Raw genomic sequence first — 20,072 nt, 5'->3', positions numbered from 1 at the left:
CACGTGGTGGATGTGATGGTCCCAACAACTGAAACATTTATGTGTGCAGGTAGCGGTTATAGTAAAGTATTGTGCAAACTCAAAGGTGATAAAAGGTGTTTAAATGTTAACGCATGCTTTGTAAACTTTTGGTGTGTGGATAGCACAGAAATAGTGCACAGCACGATATGTCCCACGGAGTGGAGCACATCATATGTGATTAATACATTAAATACCATTGAGTTTTGTTGGATTTGACAACAATAGTGGTCACTACTGTTCAATATCAGCAGTTACATCTGAACTAATGCCACTGACAGAGAAGAAGAATACATTATCTGCTGTAAAGCTGTGAACAGAGCTGTCTTTCTTCACTAGTACCGTGTTTACATTTGACTGACGCTTAGTTTATCTTAAAAAACAAAAACAAAACAGTGTTCTCTGATACTCCAGCAGGCTAATAACACAGAAGATTTATTAAAGGTAGATTTGTTTTATTCACTGAAGGTGCTGCAAATAAATCAGTGTAATACAAATATTTTTGTTTTCTGTAGTATAGTATTTTTAACCTTAACTACCCACTGTGGTAAAACCAGACAGATACAGTGGGAAGAATGAATGGTAGGAGGGTGGAGGGAGGGATGATGTGTAGGTTCTGACTATGGTTAGAATGGAGCAGAAAGAGGACAGTATTGTCATTTTCAAAGATAGTAGATAAACAGCACCCTCCCCTCCCTCCCCTAAATGTGAGAATCAAACTGTTCAGCTGTAAACACATGAGTCTGATGGTATTAGTAACGTGAAATGTTATTTACACTCTTCAGTTTTCTTAGACAATACTGCCCACTCTTGCCAGGGGGTGAGGAATAGGTGGGGTGATGGAGGTAATGGGCCAGGCAGCAGTTTCAGGATGCAATGGGCTGGTATTCACAAAGCAGCTCTTGCTGACTACACAGTAGCAGGTAGCACTACTGTTGGGCTAATCTGGACCGGTGGCTTTAATGATCAGATGTTCTGGTATAATAAAGCATCTACTTTTGCTGGACAGTCGTAAATTTAAACAAAGGTTATAAGCAATTTTTAGCCTGAACAACATCAAACACACAAAAGATCCAATTGGGAGGAGACACAAATCCCATGGGGGTTGCATCACAGAGGTTATCCGGCATTTAAAGGAAAAAAGAAAATGATAAATAAAAATCTGCCAGGTTAAGTATACGGTGTTGCCATGGTTACCCCTTGTGGATAAAAGAGGGGGGGCACTGAAAGAAGCCACTCAAACATGAATTGGCTTATTACCAGTAACAGTAAGTTTGTAGTTGTGGGCAAAGCAGAAGATTGCATTTGTGCGTCTTACTGCTGGCTTTGGCCAGACAGAACTGGTGAACTGGCAGCAAAGACATGATATATCATGGTTATTTATCACTCTACTACCCTAGAATAAGACCAGTACACCAGCCATGTGGTGATACTAAGGATAAACTAGAAGGTTAAAATAACAAAGGGTTACCCAGAGAACCCTGCTCACCAATTTTGTGTAGAGCTTTGATCATGACACTAAAGATGTGTATTAGACATCTGCGTTAAGGCAAGCTTGTTAAGTAGAACAAAACTGCATTTCCAACAAGAAGTCAACATTAGAGTGTTAAATGCTCAACTTGGAACTATGTCTTCATCATAAAGATGGAAATTGTGGGATCTGATTTCCTTCCTTACTACATTTTCTCCAAACTTCCCTCTTTCTATCTTTATTTATTACAGTATGCATTACGTCCATTGTCCACACTATTCCAGTAACTCAGTAATAATGCAACGCTGATCACTTGCGCATATTTTTCTGGCAAATGTGAAACAGAAAATGTGATTTTAAAACGTGATGATGATAATGCAGCCAAATGATGAGCAACACCTGTAGCCAAAGATGGAGCTTTGTGAAGACGGGCCTGTGTCGTTACCAGTAAGGGAACAATGGGTTGACAAGATCAGCTACCTCATCCTCCTGAGCATCCTCCGTCGTTGAGGACTGCCGGCTGAGGCTCGCGTTCTCGGCAGGGCCCTGGTTCTTCCTCCGGATTGAGCTACGCGATTCGTCAGTGATACTCTGAATCTGAATGGTGCGGCGAGGCCCAGAAAGGCAGTGGCAGATGAACAGGAAAAGGGGCCAGCAGGCATTTAGCTTGATGTTGGGCCATGAGTGACTTCAGTGTCATAGACTGTTATTCATGTGAATGACCTCTTAGTTGTTTTTTAAATACTATCTGGATGAGTGAGTAAATTGATTGCTGTGCTGTGTGTGCTATTAATCATTTTGCATGTACACATATACATGCAATGTATTAAAAATGCATACAGTAGGAATAAATGCATTTAACTGAGTATAAAAAAATGCATCCACATTTGTTGAACAGCAGCAAACAGACCAAGTGAAGGTTTGTTTTTAGCGCTTCTTTACCTCTCTCTCCCTCTCAGTCCTGGAAAGGTGCATCTGTTTCAGCATCTGCGACCTCTGCTCCATCACAAGAGTCTTTTCATAGGTGAAGGCTGAGATGTCATTGTCATGCTGCAAAGGGGATAAACACGGGCGTTACAGCAGCCACATTATTTTTCAGGGACGATGCCAATGTGGGTCCTCTGACAAACTCCTCACAACATTCATCATATTAAGACAAAAGTAGGCACTGAATTGTTGAAAAACTTCAATAACCATCCTGCTTCCCATTGCACTTAGACATGAATACCATTCAGGGCTATCCTTGGGTGATGCTCACCATCTCTACAACTTCCACCTCTGCATCCAGTCGCAGGTGATAAAGGAACATCTGGAGATCTTTCTTCATTTGGATGCTGTTGTCGTCCATCTGAGCTACAGTAAAGATGCGCATCTTACACTTCCTCCACACCTGGAGGGGAGAAAGGCACCATTATTATGGAAGATATGGAGTAACAGCACGGTAAACAGGATGGATAAGGGACAGAAGAATGTCAGGCGGGACAGATGGGTGTGAAAGAAAGGCTCTGGGTGGAATAAGAAATAGAAGAAAATGCTGCTGAGCTTAAGATGGTTTCAGGAATAAACACAATCCAAACTAGTCCAACCAACCTTGTGCTGTCGAAGCAGGAAGGGCAGCAGCATCAGCAAGCCCCCATCGTGAACCACCCACCACACATCAATAGTGCCCTCTCCTAGGCGGTCCTGGTTGGTGGGGAAACTGTCCACATTCTTAGCCACAAGTAAGGCCTGATGGGCTGCTGTGGTTTCCCGGATTGTCTCTGGATGAACAGAAGGACAGACAGAGGGTCTATGAGAGATAAATCACTGTGCTGCATTAAGTCACTGCCATCTTGACAGAGTAATGACAGACAGCAAATGTCACATACGATGTCTTCTCTTTATCTACACTGTATTTTAAAATAAATTACGACATATATTCTGTTATTGTGTCCCTATTTTTGCAATTCTACTGCACGGTACCTATGAAATTCCTCCATGACTGTGGGTCATTGGACTGTTTCCAGGCTCCAGGCCAGGCCATCAGGACTGTGTTGTGCTTCATGCCTCCCAAGCCTGCAGACTGGATGAGGTGTGAGACACCATCTCTAAGGTTGGAAGACACTACAACATGACAGAATCCTTTGGTACGCTCTGCAGACATTGCAGCCTTAATGTTCTGTAGAGAGAGAGAGAGAGAGAAAAAGAGGACAGGGATTTCATCGTTAATCATAAAAGAGACTAAAACTGATTCACTATTAAAGTTGCACCAACTGACAAAACAAAATGTGTTTTTTCCAGAGAAGATATGGCTACACTACAGCAAAGTTTCCCTGCTTAGCTAAGCTAACACTTCAAATAACCTATTTGTTAGTTACTCACATCCATTCAGGATAACTTGTACTGATGGATCTGAACAATAAATAATTTTGTACATCTGTAAAGTTGCTTCTGGGCATGACTGCTTCAACAGAAACTGTTTTTAAGGAGGATAAAAGTTAAAACCAGCCTGAAAGAATCACATGAATTGCTTATTATGGCCAGTAGGTGGCAGAGTTTATCTGCAGTTAGAGTCTATAAAATGCTCTAAATGCAGCTTGATAGTACAGATTTGCCTTTGGGTCCAGTGATGAATCTGAAGCCCTTGAAGCACAGATAAGATAGCAAGCATTACAACTGATATTAAATTATTAGCAACTGCAGATCAATATTAATGACAGTATCGCCACCTGCCTTTTATTTGCACACTTGTGCGCGTGCTTCCCCACCATACCTGCTCAGCCTTCTTAGACTCCGACTCCTTAGTGAGGTAGGTTCCCTGCAAAACATTCCCCACTATTGTCAGGCCTTTCCCTGCCTTCAGCTGGGTGGTGAAGGAGACCAGGCGAGGGTGTTTGACTGCTTGATCTGAGTCCACGTTCAGAAGCACCAAAAGCTGAGGCCTATGCAGATTGAGAGGGGAAAACAGTCTGGCTTAATTTTACTTCATTCTTTTAAACTTCAGGAATAAAAACAACACCAACAAATATTTTGGATTTAAATTTTTTGCACAATTATCAGGTGCACAAATTCAAATTACAGTGCAAGGCCTGTAATCATGTGACATAACAGCTGTTTGTAAAGAAAATACTGTTGAAATGTTGGTGCGGCAGTATTATTGTCGCACTATTGGTTCTCACTCAGCTTTGCAGGGACATATGTTGAAGGTAGACAGTGAAAAAGAACAGCTGGTAACTGGAAACAGCAGACCCTTAAGAAGAGTACCCACTGGTTTGGAAAGAAGGACTTCAAGGTCAGTGTGAGCCTCACAGTATGAAGGCTTATCAGCTGCTCATGACAGATTAGGAAGGGAACCAAAAGATTAATGAAATTCATCCTCTGTGTCTATTCTTGTCTTGTTATTGTCCATCCCAACACAATATCAACTGTAAACACACACACCCTCAAACACCCATACCTCCAGTTCTTGGTGTGAGGTGGAGCATCCTCAAGTCGATTGAGGGCATAGCGGGCAGCATTAAGAGAGAGGCCTCTGATACCGTCACCCCATTCCTTCTCTGCCCTGTTAAAGCAAACAAATGAATGAAAAGCACTCAGTGATAAGAGAAAAGTAGCAATCCATTTAGGGCAGTAAGAACTCCTTTAGGGATCATATGCAGTTTATTGCGGCAACATGAGCTACTTTTAACACGGTGCAAGCAAAAATAAAACAAGAACCTCAAGAGCTTCTCTCCAGATAAATTATTTCCTCTCTTTACAGTGTACTGAGTTTCTCGGTCACATCCATTATCTCGCAATCTTACCCTCGGTATTCAATGTATTTGTAGATGCAGCCAGCGATGACCATAGCAACAATAGCGTAATACCAGGAGGAGATGAACATAATAGCAAGACATAAGCTCATTCCAAGGAAGGACAAAGCCCTGAAAACAAGAAAAGAAAAGATTAAAAAACAATTTACATGCTCATTTAGTTTTCTGTGCATTCATGGAAATGTCTTTATAAAGTGAAAACAGCTCAAGCTAGAGAGATGAGAGGCTTAGGATTCAATAGAGTAATCAAAATCCACAGCTAACAATAGTGCCGTTTGCCATTGTCCTTAACCTGTGTTGTGGAATTAATCTTCAGTAAAGGCTAAATGGTTGTGCCTGTGGCTGTGAAGGTGTCTGTGTATGAGGGATTCCTGCCACACGTCCAAAAATCAAAAATCTAATTTGATGGCTTCAAATTAACGAGGACCTTTAACAGTCTGTGGACACCAGTTCGACATATAATACAAGATATATGATGTAAACATGCAAGGATGTTTACCACATCACCCACCAGTGGTAGTACTTAAAGCGTGGTCTCCAGTTAGGCGTTCGCAGCAGGGTCTGAACAGCACAGGCAAGATTCACAAAAAGGTAGCACATGAGGAAAAACCTGTTGAGGAGGGAAAACAGCAATCCAAAAGTTCTGGTCACTTTTCAAATAATAAATCTCCACTTTATGATCTACTGTAAGCAGCTGTATACTTGGGGGATCACAGACTTGATCTGCTGAGCTACTTTTATGGAATGAGATTGCATAATATTTCTTTCAGATACTGACATTGACAGGATGGGCGCCACAGCGTCCAGGGAAGCGATGAGGATGCCGATCTCACAGATCCCAGCAGTCAGCAGGAGAGCCCAGGTTGGTTCCCCATTGGCTTTCCCGTGACCAAACACCTACGAGCAGATGCAGCCAAGTGTGAACGTTGAGGCACGTAAGACTAGAAACTGAAAGTATTAGTGTCTGCTGTTAGTGCTGTTTGAGTCAAACCGTCAAACCTGTAGAAAGGGTACAATGCCATCTCGTGCAATAGCCTGCAGCAGGCGAGGGGCACCGGTCAAACTCTGCAAACCAGCCCCACAGCAGGAGAAGAACGAGCCAATCACAATAACCCAGGGAGAGGGCCATGACAGGGTGCCGATAACAAGGTTCCCCTTTACAGAATCGCCAAATCTGCAATGCAAAAACAATTATGTGAATGACAAACGCTGTTATTCACAAATATTGGAAGATTTAACAAAAACTGACAGGACAGTGTGGTGATGTTTTTATTCCTGTTTAAACCATTGGATGCTATAAATGAAGAAGACGTGCATGTTTGAGGCATATTTTCTCTCCATTTCCATTATTAAAACACATTCATTCAGCACACTGTCCATAGTAACGTTGAATATGTTAAGCTCTTACTTATCTCGAAGCAAAACTCCTTCAATACAGGCGCCAAACAGAACCACGGAGGTGATATCTGGGAAGCAGAGCTAAGGAGAACGAACTGCAAAGCTGTACACACTGAAATCAACCACATCCTGGCTGGTGGTTAATATTAGTCTTTAATTCTTGATTTTAAGTTCCTCAAAGATGAAAAAATCTGGTGACTGTTAGATAATCTTCCACTGGCAAGTTTAATAATAAACTGTGGTCGAATCAGTTTTTCACTTTTCTGGATCAGAGGTGTAATAAGATTTTTTTTAATTTATCAGTGTTCTGTGTGACTTGTTATCATATCTGGTAACAGTGCGAGGTTGAAGGATACAGATGATGGAAGTGGTAGTGATAGCGAGGATGGTCCCAATGGGAATGGACTTCTGGGCATCTCTCAAGTCACCTGAGCGGTTTGAACCAGCCATGATACCTGAGAGGTGACAGGGTCACAGTCAAAAGTCAAACAGGTCATCTTCAGAGACTCCTATGGCTGTCTCTCAGCCATAACGGATGTTAAAAACTGTCATGCACGTGTACAAAGAATGAGTCTGTTGCTTATGGCGCCAGCTTACCGGTGACAGAGGGAAAGTAGATGCCGACCAGCAGTGTGAAGAAGGTGGTGATGTCGTTGACTACATAGGGCATGTAGATGTCCTGGGTTGGGTCGCCACCCTCAACCGATGGCAAGTTGCTCTTTTCCACCAACATACCCAGAGGGCCGTATGTCGACCACATATTTTCTACAAGAGAGACAGAAATATTCTAATTCATACTGCAAACAGCATAATGTGTTGTGAAACGCATGTACTCCCAGGACACAAGTTTAACTGTTTAACTCCTCTCTGGAGGGGAGAGGGAGGGGAAACAGGTGGACAAAGGAGGGGGGAACAACTAAGCTGTAGTGCCTCTTCACCTCACTGTGCAATACCTTTCGTGCAATACTTTTGTTAATAGTCAACAGTGCAATAGACTCCATACTTGAAATGTGCAATTCACTTGTATTTTTATTTGTATTCCTATTTATTCTATTGATCCCCTTCGTATATTTTATTTATATATGTCTCTGTATTTATATATGTGTGTGTGTGTGTGTGTGTGTGTGTGTGTGTGTGTGTGTGTGTGTGTGTGTGTGTGTGTATATATATATAATATTCTGTAACTGTAACTTCTGTCGGTGCTGTGCTTTTGGAAACCGAATTTCTCAGAGGAACCCACCCGAGGGATTAATAAAGTTTTATCTTATCTTATCTTATCTTAAGTTATCGAGAAGAGATGATGAGCAGCGAGCGAGGAGTATGTCTTTTCAAGTTGTGGGAAAATCCTTTGCCTGCTACCCTGAGAAATCCACCAACACGAAGCAGATAAAATGACTTTATTTATCTGTTTAAATTACATTAGTGCTGGGAAAAAATTAGATTGTAGTTTACTGCACACAAATGCAACCAGAGGGCAGTCTCTGCAGGTGGAACATTTGTTTGAGCTCAGTGAACTGTGCAACATATTGCAGCAAGTACTAAACAGGGTAATGAGTCAATTGTGTGGCATTTATTTAGTGTTGCTGATAAAATTGGGACAGCACGAGTGAAGATGTGCAGACTGCTTGTAGAAATGTGTGGCTATTCTTGGCACTAGATCACTATTCAAACAACTAATCAGCAGTTAGTCCTCCAGCAAAAGTTTGTGATAGAAGGCAAGGTGTGAATGAAATGAAAATTTCAATTTAGGTAGGCAATTAAATTAATTTAAATAAAGCACTGCTAACGTTAGTGTGGCTAACGTTAGCAGTGCTAGCCTCAGCATGTCTACATGCCTATACTAATGTGCATATATGTCACTTTACTCAAATATATAATTGTTCCTTTTCTAGCTCAAAATAGTACTGGACAAAGTGAACCTTTTTAGATTTCTGACTTTCCACGTAGCTTGTTTACAACATCCGTTACATCCATTAGTGCAGGGTGAAGGGAATCTAAATATTAATAGACAATAAAATGGTTTCATTGGTACACCGATGAAACTGATAAATCATTTAATGAAATAATATTATTAAGATAAGATAAGATAGAACTTTATTAATCCTTCGGGTGGGTTCCTCTGGGAAATTCGGTTAGATAGTGAGGATGGCAAAGTTAAATTCTTAATTTAAAAACACTTTGAATGTTCAATTAGAGTAGAAAAGTGCTATATAAGTACCAGCACCAAAGCAGAAATGAATCATTAATCAAGAGAAAATTAAATATATTTCACAGAAATGATGAAAGGATGAGAGGTCAGTAAAATAACTGTCTGTTTTTAAGGAGACAGTAAAACAGTTGTGCATGGAATCACTCAGCACCTGCACAGGCTTGTCCCAGTTGCAGAAATATGACAAGAATGCATCTGCACTGGATGTTGGGAGGAAAAGCAGTGTGTCCCTGCCAGCAGTTACATAACATGAGGTATGCTCAGATTTTGCAATGCATTCAAAAAACTACTGACTGTGTACATTCTTGCTGAGATTAAGCATTCTTCAATCATTTTCATTTATAGTTTGTAGGAAGTATTCAGTGTGCCTGAAAAAACCTATTTGTTTAATCTCGCCTTTCCTGCTTGTTAATGCTCGCACCTGACTCTTAGACTTACTCTATTTTTCCTTATACATATTTTTTATGGCTTGTGCTTTTATTATGTTTTTATTTGATATGCATTTCATATTACCCCCTGTGTATTAGTGGCATTGACCTGTGAGTATATTTGACACTTTGCTAAGGCCTTATAATACTCGTGTTACTTCTCTGTCTCTTATGTTAAGCACTTTGGTATACCGCTGGTTTTTAAATGTGCTCTATAAATAAAGATTGTTGTGGTTGTTGTTGCCTGATCGATGAGGATAGGTGAACAGCTATTAAAATCTGTATGATTCAAACAAGTATACACATATCTTGGTAACTTTTTAAAAAATTCTTCCACATGTGCACACGGCTCCAGAGAAAAAAAACAAACAAAAACGGTCTGCTCCCACCTGAAATGACTCCGCTGATCAGTCCAGGGATGCCCTGCAACTCGGTCACATTGTTGTTGACAAAATACTCGTTGCATGTGGCATTGAGCTGAGATCCATCGCAGAAGAGGTTCCACAGCTGGGTAGTGACCGTTATGTTGTCTATAACCTCAATCTTATTACACTTGTCAAACTGGTGGTTCTTTAGGGTACGATTCCCCAACATGCAGACACTGTGTGAAGGAAGAGAGAAATTTTAACATGAAGCACTAATTAAACTGAAATAAATCTTAATAAATGTTAGCACTGACTCACGGAAAGTATGGCGGATCAAAGATGGTCTTGATGACTCCCGCATAGATGGCCAGGATGGAGAGAATAACACAAGCCAGGAAGACCAGTGCCAGCTTGTTGACATATTTGACCCCAACGAACACGACTACTGACATTATTGCTAGGCAACAAGTGCCATAAACACGCATGTTGTTCAGCAGGGCATCCAATTCATCCTCCTTTTTATCTGCCACAAAGATGGCTGCTTTAGGCACCATGTAGGTCTGGATGGACAAAGACAATGCAGGAAGAAATACAAAGTGTCACATTAAACGACTTCTCGTTTCATTGTACTAATAAGATGTGAAGAAAACTTTTATATTGTGGCAGTTTGTGTTTTAAATAAACTGTGGTTATGGCCCAACTGCGTTCTGCTTTCAAGGTCATAAAATGGGGAAAGCAGCAGCAAGACCACAGCAATTCAATTCAGTTTTATTTATACAGCACCAAATCACAACAACAGTCGCCTATAGGCACTTTGTATTGTAAGGTAGAGAGAAAAACCCAACAATCATATGACCCCTTATGAGGAAGCACTTTGGCGACAGTGGGAAGGAAAAACTCCCTTTTAACAGGAAGAAACCTCCGACAGAACCAGGCTCAGGGAGGGGCGGCCATCTGCCGCGACCGGTTGGGGTGAGAGAAGGAAGACAAGACAAAAGACAGCAGAACAGAGTATGCATAAATAATCACATCACTAGCAGAAGCTGGCCTGGAGACGGAGCAGCAAATGTGGTGCTGCTGGCTGAAGCAGCTTAAAAGGTGCACCCTATATGAGATGACCAACTGGATTTGTAGAAGGTATCAGAGAATCCATAAACTGATGGATATTGGGATCACTCGATCTACCAGCTGCAAATCTAAAATAATCTACTTACCAGTAGAATCTCAATGGTACCCAGGATGTACATGGAGCCAGCAAATGTGGTCCCCAGGTAAAAACAGAGACCCACAGCTCCACCAAACTCTGGACCCAAAGACCTGGAAATCATGTAGTACGAGCCTCCAGCTGGAAAAAAGGGAATGAGGGAGGAGGATATTAATATCTTTTAGGTCATCATTTCAGCTATATACTGCTATACAACCCATAAGCCTGAAGAAGACAAGTGTGTACTGTTATTCAAATAACCCCAAGAAAAAGGATCCTACCTGGAACAACACCATTAGTAGCAATTGCGCTCATGGATATGGCTGTCAGCATGGTCTGTGGAGAGACGAGATTAATGAACAAAAGCTGAACTGAATTAAAATGCTTCATGTTGAAGACCTTACAAAGATGGTGCAATGGTGTCATGTAAAAGCCCCCCAAAACAAAACACCGTCCTTGCCCACCCTCTAGTTCTTTATTTCCCTGAATTTTGTAGATTTTTCAAACAATGGTACCCTCTGTGGATTAAATTAATATTGAGTCTGTTAAAATACTTCTTATGGGCTTATGCTCTAAATCTTTTGGATTGGTAACAGATACAAGCTTTTCCATGAAATCAGTCATTGTGGAAGAGGATATTTACATCAGCCTGTTACCTAACAGACCTTCCGGATGACAGAAAGGACAGAGCGGAGAGAAGGGCAGATAAGATGCACAAAGAAAAAAGAAAATAGAGTTAAAACTTAAAAGGGTGAAGTAAAGACTGAAGGAGGACAGCGTGAAGGTGACACAAAAGCAGGCAAATGAATGAGAGGAAAGCAAGAGGAGGTGTAGAGAAAGGGCAAGGGCATGACCAAAATACACCCCGTGCTCTTTGTTGGCGTCCTATTTAAGGTGTCAGACAGGCTGGAGTAAAGCCAATTAGCTGACAGTTTTACCTCCTGCTTCCACTGAAGCACTAAGAAGCTATACACAAAGTTGGACTTGACAACGAATGATGCGAGAACTTGAAGTACAGAACTGGAAGGCATTTGTTTACTGATGACATCATTCCCACTGTTCCTGCGTCACATGGACCAATTTGTAACTCTAAAGCTACCTGCCACATGTCGGGAATTTATCAGCAGCCGTACTTGGATTTATAAAATACTCTCAACTACATCTGAACATTGAGCTCTTTGAGGTATCACAGTTTTAACCTCCTAGGACCTGGTGTCCACATTTTGGGTTATTAGACCAAAATACTCAATTTTGCTCTACAAGGGCCTGATATCCACTTACAAGGACATTATACTGCTACTGTTCTATCGAAATTTTAAACAAATATCCTCATATGTGGCTCTCATTTTTCTTAGAAACAAAAATTAGGTAAAAAAAAAATCTGATAATTCTTTGTTTTTACATTCATCAGGTCCCAATCAGCCCAAATATCAAAGAGAAATTAAAAATGCATGCCGTGGAAGAGTTTGGGTCTTAGGAGGTTAACTGAACATTAGGGGTGCAACGATACTCGTATTGATATTGAACCGTTCGATACAGTGCTTTCGGTTCGGTACGCATATGTATCGAACAATACAAAATTTATTCTATCAACTTTCCTTCTGACAATGCTGTCTGTGTTGAGCACTCAGTGGATCTGCGCTCGACAGTCCAGCCTAGGCGGAGTAGTCGAACGCAGATTCACTGAGCGCAGGGCAAGCTAGCGAGACAGAAGTTAAGCTCTCCTTGCAACATGGCAAATTGAACCTCCCCCACCCTCATTCAGATCTGGCGTTTGGAACTATTTTGGTTTTCATGTGATGTATGACCCTGAAGGTAAGCGCGTCATGGAATAAAGTAAAACAGTATGTTGGATGTGCCACGTAATGCTCAATTACATGGGTGGGAACTAGTGTGTTAGCGCAGTTAGCTCGTTAACGTGTTGGCCGTCCAGCCCCACGCACGGGGCGATCCGCGGTAGCTCGTTAACGGAGATTTGCCGTGTTGTGGCGTTAACGTCATTTCAACGAGATTAACGCTGACAGCACTAGTGGGAACACAGTGAATATGACTGCACATTTACTCCGACATCATCCTAGTGCAAAGACAAGTGGAAGCAGACAAAAACAACAAGCATGCATGCTACAAACTTGACCCGAGTCATTTAGACAGCCGTTAGCACAGGATTCTCCTTATGGGGGCCTGATATGTTTAATACGCTGCTGAGAATATAGCCCAGAAGAAGCGTATAGTATAGCTTTTATTTTGGAAAGATCCATTTCTCTGTAATAAACTCTCTTTTCCAAAGATGAGTGATTCCTCAATCAGATACAGGGCTCGCAAAATCGCTAGCCCGGGACGTCAGGCTAGCGATTTTTCCAGTCGGGCTACCAAAATCTATCTCTGCCCTGCCCGTTGGGCTATCGTAGGAAGGAAAAATATATGTCAATGCTTTTGCATTCTTTCGAAATGTCATTTTAAGAAAAGGCCCCCATTAGAACCCATGAGAAATGCAAGAAATGCATTATTGCTCAGTCTGCAATATCTTTCCCAGAACAAACACCAATTGCAAATAACATACTAAAAATAAACCTGAAAAATCTGTTTAGAACAGCGTACTATGTTGCAAAGAGTGAACTACCACTGGCAAAATTTAGCAGTCTTTGAAAACTTCAAAAAGCAAATGGCCTAGATCTTGGTTCCACTTGCCTCTTACCGTGACTTCAGTGGAAATTTCAAATTCTGATCTGACACAGACTGATTCATGTCCTACACAGTTCTTACAAGTTCATAGAAATTTCTGTTCGATTAGAACCAAGTATTTGAGTTGATGATTGTAATTTTTATACAATGTTGTAATTTGTTTTTTAACAATTTTTTGATTAATGTTTTGTTTCCTTTACAATATTATATTATTAATGTATAATATTGTAAAGGAAACAAAACAGGAAATAAAACATCAATCAAAAATTGCTCTCTTTTTTATTCAGGCTACTTCAATTTATTTTGGGCTACCAAAAACTGAAGAGTCCCTGCCCGAAGGGCTACCAGGGATTTTGAAATTTTGCGAGCCCTGAGATATATATATATTTTTTTTTATTACTTTTTTGTTTCAGCAACATTAAATTTAAAAACTGTACTTTTGAGTTAAAATATATATTTATAATTTTAATAAATGACAAATTAAAAAGGCATGAACATTTTTTTTTGTATCGAAAAAAATATCGAACCGTGACACCAAAGTATCGAGCCAAACCGAACCATGAATTTTGTGTATCGTTGCACCCCTACTGAACATATGTGTTGTCACCTAAAAGGATACTTTATTATTCTTTATTCTTATTTATCTCATACTTGAACTTCACATGGACATCTTTCTAATCCAACTTTCTTTTGCTGGCTGTGCTTAGCAAACAGAAGCTTTGATTATCAGGTGTGTGTGTTGGATTTTAAATAATCGTGTTTATTTAACTGTGGGAAGCCAAAATCATGTGCGGCCCTACTTGCACATATAAAGCAAGTAGGGCCGCACAGGTGGGAAAAGCCTCCAGTTGATCCAAAATGCTGACAGGGACTAAAAAGAGAGAGCAGGAGTTTTTCCCTTCCCGATGTTGCCAATTGCTTACTCACAGTGGGTGATCTCACTGTTGGGGGTCTCAGTATAATATTATGAATTGCAGGGTCCAAAATATCTAATATAAAACACCTAATAAGATCATTAATAACATGCTTCAAATTTGATAATTTGTGGATATTAAAAATGTAAAGTTTTGATAAGAATGGGTTTATTAATGGAAATGCACTTCACGGTTGATTCTTTGTTTAGGCAGTGTTACTCTTCAAACAGACGATGGTATGCCATTAGAAGATTTAATTATGAGACAAAAAGCATTTAGGGTCTGGGGTTTTCCTCCTTTCTACTTTGCCTGATTAAGCTGAAATAATCCATTGCCTGCCATGGGATTGGTGAATATAGCTACTGTGTGGGTGTGGACGGCGTCATGTTTCTGACAGTTTGCAGATGGACGGATTACACGTCAAGTCAGGTACCATTAGAAGCTGGACGAGCAGGAGAAATGGAGAGTCACAGTGGCTAAATATAGGAGGGATCAGTGGCCACTAATTCATCTTGCTGGCCATTCATTATGGCTGTCAACCAACCGAAGCAGCTTCTGGACCCAAAATCAGCAAAAACACTCAGCCGTGCGCACACACATGCACACACTCTTACATAATCCTGTTCTAATGAGTTAAAAGCTAAAGCCCTTGATAAAGAACAAATAATATTCAGCTCCTTCCAGTTCCTCTTATTCTATCATTTATCAATACATTGAAATGGTTTCCATCATAAAAAATAATCAGGAAGTAAATTCAAGGACAAAGGTTTGGTGTGAGATGTAGAAGGGAACACAAAACACCCATCAACGTTTACTCTGCACATAACCAGTCATACTTCCTTTACTGTAATGCAACATGGACCTAGAGTATGTTTAGCACAATGATCATGGTAACATGGCCTAATTTCAAATAATAAGGTCAGCATACTGAGCATATGTGTAAGTAGTCCATGTGAGCCTAAAGTTTCCACAGTTGTTTTCTACTTTGGATTGTCACAGATCACATCAGCCATGCAGCTGTGGCTGTTTAAAACTTGCATTTTTATAATCTTCTAATTCACAAACTTTTTAGGCCTTGAGACAAGCATTAATGCCACATTTTAGGGGGAAAAAGCAAAAAGAGAGAGACTCAGAAACAAACACATAGACTGTGATGATGAAGTACTCACACATGAGCAGCATAAGCCGACAATAGCCAAGGACTCCAAGATGCCGGCAGTGCCAACAATCCAGGTAAGGCGCAGAAACAGGATGACCCCCAGAATATTCTGGAGGCATGGGAGGTAGACACCCATGAACGTCCCCATCTGAGGGCTCTGTAAGGCAGGAAGGGCAGGGGGAGGATTTGGGAGAGAAGCGACAAAGCAGAAGATGAGAAAACATTAAAAATATTTGTGTTTGATGGAAGGAGTGATTAAGGATATGACAACAGAGGAAAGAAGTGAAAACTGCTGTGCAAACTGAAAACTGCTGAAACCCTTACAGCCATAAATAAAACAATTAAAAAACATCACCAGAGACAAAGAAGCAGAAGCAAAGAGGGAAATAAAGACAGAGTGTAAAAGAAAGTACACATTATTAAACACTGTATAAGTCAAAACCACTACCCCAAAAGTACAACTGACTTCCATCTTATTCCTTGCAAGGAATGGTATTTTCACAACAACAAGCAGAAAGACCGCAAGGAGAATGACAGGCCTACCCACCATCTAACTCCAAATGTAAGATACACCTCTTTTTCAGGCAAAGAGGTGCAAGAATGCCAAGAATGGCATCCACTTCTTTCTTTAGTAAGATGCTCCTAAAAGCCAGTGGGAGGTGCTCAAGGCCCATTTCTACACATTGGGACGAGATGGGGCAACTGGGATGTGACCCAGGCTGTGGTTACAAAAGCATGGCAGCACTGTGGAAACTACTCTTTTCAAAGAATGACAAAACAAAAGCATCGAAGGAGAGGCTGAAGGAAAGGCTTGTGCTGGACTGGTGATGGTGTTTATCAGAATTTTATCTTTGAAATGAGCCTGACCCTGCCTCTTCTTCTTGTTTACTTGGCAAAATCAGTTTTTCACTGTAGCCGTTTCACAAAACGAAATGTTGACTCAGTGACTAAACAGACTTCCTCTAAGCAGTAATACACACACGCATATTAATAATAATAACATTTTTTTCTGAGGAACAAAAACGTTTTAAGAGATGTATTAAAGATGGAAAAGCACAGAGAGAACAAAAACAAACAGCGGTGGCTTCATCGGTCAAAGACCTGGTTATATAATGACAGGTCAGCAGATTTAAAAGAACAACTGTTAATATGCAACTGTACATTACCATGTATGTAATGCATGCAAACACAAACTAAAAGCTCCACTACAGTGTGTGCTTCTTTACCTTAACAGCCTTCTTCTTTGGCCCCTCATCGTCATCAGCCTCCTCGTGCTCTTGTGCACCCTGTGAGAGATTGGTGTAGTTTGCGAGTTTACTGAGGAAGGATGACACCATGGGGTTGCTGTCCATTTCCTCCTGCAATAAAGAAACTCATCTTTAACAGCTAAACAGCAGCAGTCTTGTACAAATGACCTTTTCAAAATGACATTCAGTGGGAGCTTTTATGCTCATTTCAGGCTCAAAACTGTTATAGCTGAACTTTACTAGCAGCCTTGTATGATTTGTTTTTCAAAATCATTCCTTTAGATCTTATACTGGGCTTTAGTGCAGCCAGTGCATCTACTGTCTTCATTTTAAGCCATCTACCTTCTGACTGGCTGAATACTAAAAGAAAAGAATAGGCTGGTGGGGCTTTCATGCTCACAGACAGAGCCGTGTACCTGAGAAGCATATTCAGGAAATCTGCTCTCATTAAGTTCATACAGAGCCAAGAGTAGAAACAGAAAGTATGGTTCAGAGCAGCCTGATGCTTGAACTTTGGGCTTGCAGGAATTATATGTTCATATATATCACATCAAGGAAAAACTTCAAAGTTTAATTTGGCCTTTTGATGGGCAGTTATCGCATGAAGTCTTCCATTTGCAAAACAAACTGTGCAAAATTTTGTATTTTCATCCATTCAAAGCATATTTGAAAAGCATTCCTGGATCAACTTCAGAACCAAATGCCGCGGTTGTCTTATTGATTCTACACAAGCGCCAGTGACCACAGAGCAACAAGGTCCGCCAAATGGCAGAGGCAAGCAGCAGGCAAAGGTTCAGCTGAATGGAGTTAAATGAATGTACCAGTTTTTATGGCAAATAAACTTCTTGACTGACACATTGTTGAGCTAAGGGTAAATTGGTGCTTTTACCTCTGCGAGTTTCTATTTATTTAGTTCACCACAACTTAGACTGTTGTTCCAGCATACTTGGCATTAATGAATGGTTTGAGCTTCACAGACTAGCTCCAACTTAGGCTGCAGATAAGGTTCAGCCAGGGTTCTGGTGAATTTATAGTTTTTACTGTGGAGTTTGGGCTTTCTCCTTCCCAGCCTAAGCACAGTCACATTTCCTTGTGTAGTGGAACACACTCCTTGGCTTGTGAAATGATAGCGACATCCACATGATGATGTTGGGCAGTTACCTCAAAAAGTGCCATGTTGGTGCCATCGTAGCTGTTGCCTTTGTCGTCTGTGTTGTTGATAAAAGGACTGTTTTCCTTTGGGACTCCATCACCTGTAGAAACACAGTTTTCTCGTTATGTGAAATGCAGAGGAGATTTAACACATCGTGTAACCAAAACTCAATATAACCAGTGACTGGAAAACAATTGCTGTAAGAACCACAGTACATAATAATGCTGTTCATGGATCTTCATCCTGACAATGTTCGGTGGAAGTAAAGAAAACTTCAGATGGTTGCTTATGCAAATCATTATCACATGTTTCCATTTGTAAGGCGTTCCTCTTCTTATATCCAAGAACTTCCTGACAGTTTGGTTGACTCAGTGCAGGGACTGCCACAAATGTCATGTCACCACGCTGGTAGCAGAAAAACATTGAATGGGAGAAGCCAGAAAGATCTTTTAAGAAGACAATGAAACTATTCTCCACTAGTAAAGCTATTGCAGATGGTGTTATCTCTGAAAAAATATGATAAATTACCTTGGACAAGTACTTATACCAAGTAAGGCTGGGCCATATCATACCGTTCACGGTAATACCGGTATAATGTTGGGCAATGATAAGAAAATGAAATATCAGGATAGAATATGGGTAAAACACGCATGCGCAGTGCCTTTGTTTTCATACGCACATGGCGGAAAAAGCACGGCGGCGAGAGAGAATGAGAAGGGCAAAAGCGGATCGTTGAATGAAACAGATGAACCAGAATTGGGTTGTAAAAATGCTGCAGCTTCAGTGGTGTGGAACTGGTTTAGCTTTCGTCCATCAGATACACAACAAAGCACTATTTTTGGTAGAGCATGCTAGTGGGGCATCGTTATTAGCGAGTGTTTTGGAAAATACGGCGCACTTAAAATCGATCCTTTGATATTTCTGAAAGTCGACAGTGCCCCTTATAATCCCATGTGCCTTATGTATGAACTCTGATCGTGTTTACTGACCTCAAAACTATTTTATGTCGTACACGGCGCTGGAAAATCTGTCAAATGTTTCAGTACAACTTTGCTAAGCTACGAAACCCGCACAGCTTGATGGATTGTCGGAGCATTACGGCTATCATAGGCAGGAGCCTCACAGAGTGATACGTACTGTGCTTCAACATAATATTACTGTATTGTGTGTGTATAACCTCTTTTTAAGTTTTGTGGATATTATACATGGTTATGCTGAGGATATGTCGGCCAATTTCCACTGGAAATGCCTTTTGGTTAAACTGTCAGCGAGGAATTTGCATTTGCAGTGTTAATTTTTTATATAACTTTAATGCACATAAAAAAGCTGCTTGTTTAAGTGAAAATACATTGATGTGGGTTTTTTTGCACTAATAAAGTTGTGGAGTTGTAAAGTATTTTTTCTAGTGTCAATTATATCATCAGTTATATCATTATCTCAAATTTTCAAATGTATATCGTGACAAATATTTTTGGTCATATCGCCCTGCTCTAATTCCAAGACATCTCGTCCATGTAACATCTAAAGTTGTTAAACGGAGGTCATTATTCAGTTCATTATTCAAAAAGTTCATTATTTGCTGAGGTGATCCCTGAAGATGTCTCAGGGAGGTTTTTTTTTTTTTGGGAACAGGTTCAAAAATAAGACTCGAATTTTGTTTGACAGTACAGTCTATTAGAACACACCTGTAACCATCCATCCTGAGGACGGGGCAAGGTTTGTATTTTCATCCTACTGAAAAAAAACAATCCAACAGGTGGACGTGATTCCATCTAAAATTAATACATTACTTGCTATATTCAGTGACTCCTGCTAATAATTGTTATCTGATGTAATCAGTCTTATTTCTTTTTTGGACATACACTAAACCCACTTTGGCGTCATGCATCTGACTCTCACATCATTGCATTTTTAATAACCCACATCATGGTGATGAGATATCCATAAATAATTTATACCTAAACTAGAAATTAAGTCTTACTCTGTAAGTGCAAGTTAGCAAAGGACAGTGGGAATATAGATGGAAAGACTAA

General features: G+C 40.5%; 1 protein-coding gene across 7 annotated transcripts in view; it reads right to left on the bottom strand.

The window, feature by feature from the left end:
* slc12a7b (solute carrier family 12 member 7b) overlaps nucleotides 1-20,072 on the bottom strand; it is a 77,536-nt gene that overhangs the window by 7,757 nt on the left and 49,707 nt on the right. For 4 of the 7 annotated variants that reach the window (XM_004572290.3, XM_004572291.3, XM_004572293.6 and 1 more), the window contains exons 2-22: nucleotides 18,048-18,139; nucleotides 16,866-16,997; nucleotides 15,650-15,796; nucleotides 11,166-11,220; nucleotides 10,895-11,025; nucleotides 9,999-10,240; nucleotides 9,705-9,916; nucleotides 7,276-7,443; nucleotides 7,035-7,133; nucleotides 6,689-6,746; nucleotides 6,280-6,454; nucleotides 6,059-6,177; nucleotides 5,792-5,890; nucleotides 5,272-5,391; nucleotides 4,926-5,030; nucleotides 4,242-4,410; nucleotides 3,452-3,647; nucleotides 3,080-3,249; nucleotides 2,748-2,879; nucleotides 2,432-2,539; nucleotides 1,970-2,086 (exon numbers count right to left, since the gene is read on the bottom strand). In XM_004572290.3, coding sequence (XP_004572347.1) covers nucleotides 1,970-2,086; nucleotides 2,432-2,539; nucleotides 2,748-2,879; nucleotides 3,080-3,249; nucleotides 3,452-3,647; nucleotides 4,242-4,410; nucleotides 4,926-5,030; nucleotides 5,272-5,391; nucleotides 5,792-5,890; nucleotides 6,059-6,177; nucleotides 6,280-6,454; nucleotides 6,689-6,746; nucleotides 7,035-7,133; nucleotides 7,276-7,443; nucleotides 9,705-9,916; nucleotides 9,999-10,240; nucleotides 10,895-11,025; nucleotides 11,166-11,220; nucleotides 15,650-15,796; nucleotides 16,866-16,997; nucleotides 18,048-18,139 — 2,846 coding nt within the window. The remainder of the gene's footprint in view (nucleotides 1-1,969; nucleotides 2,087-2,431; nucleotides 2,540-2,747; nucleotides 2,880-3,079; nucleotides 3,250-3,451; nucleotides 3,648-4,241; nucleotides 4,411-4,925; nucleotides 5,031-5,271; nucleotides 5,392-5,791; nucleotides 5,891-6,058; nucleotides 6,178-6,279; nucleotides 6,455-6,688; nucleotides 6,747-7,034; nucleotides 7,134-7,275; nucleotides 7,444-9,704; nucleotides 9,917-9,998; nucleotides 10,241-10,894; nucleotides 11,026-11,165; nucleotides 11,221-15,649; nucleotides 15,797-16,865; nucleotides 16,998-18,047; nucleotides 18,140-20,072) is intronic. The other 3 variants (XM_004572292.3, XM_004572294.3, XM_076887913.1) reach the window with 1 other exon arrangement.

This window comes from Maylandia zebra, linkage group LG9 (genome assembly GCF_041146795.1).
Source record: "Maylandia zebra isolate NMK-2024a linkage group LG9, Mzebra_GT3a, whole genome shotgun sequence".
Lineage (NCBI taxonomy): Eukaryota > Metazoa > Chordata > Actinopteri > Cichliformes > Cichlidae > Maylandia > Maylandia zebra.
This window is presented reverse-complemented; position numbering and strand designations above follow the sequence as displayed.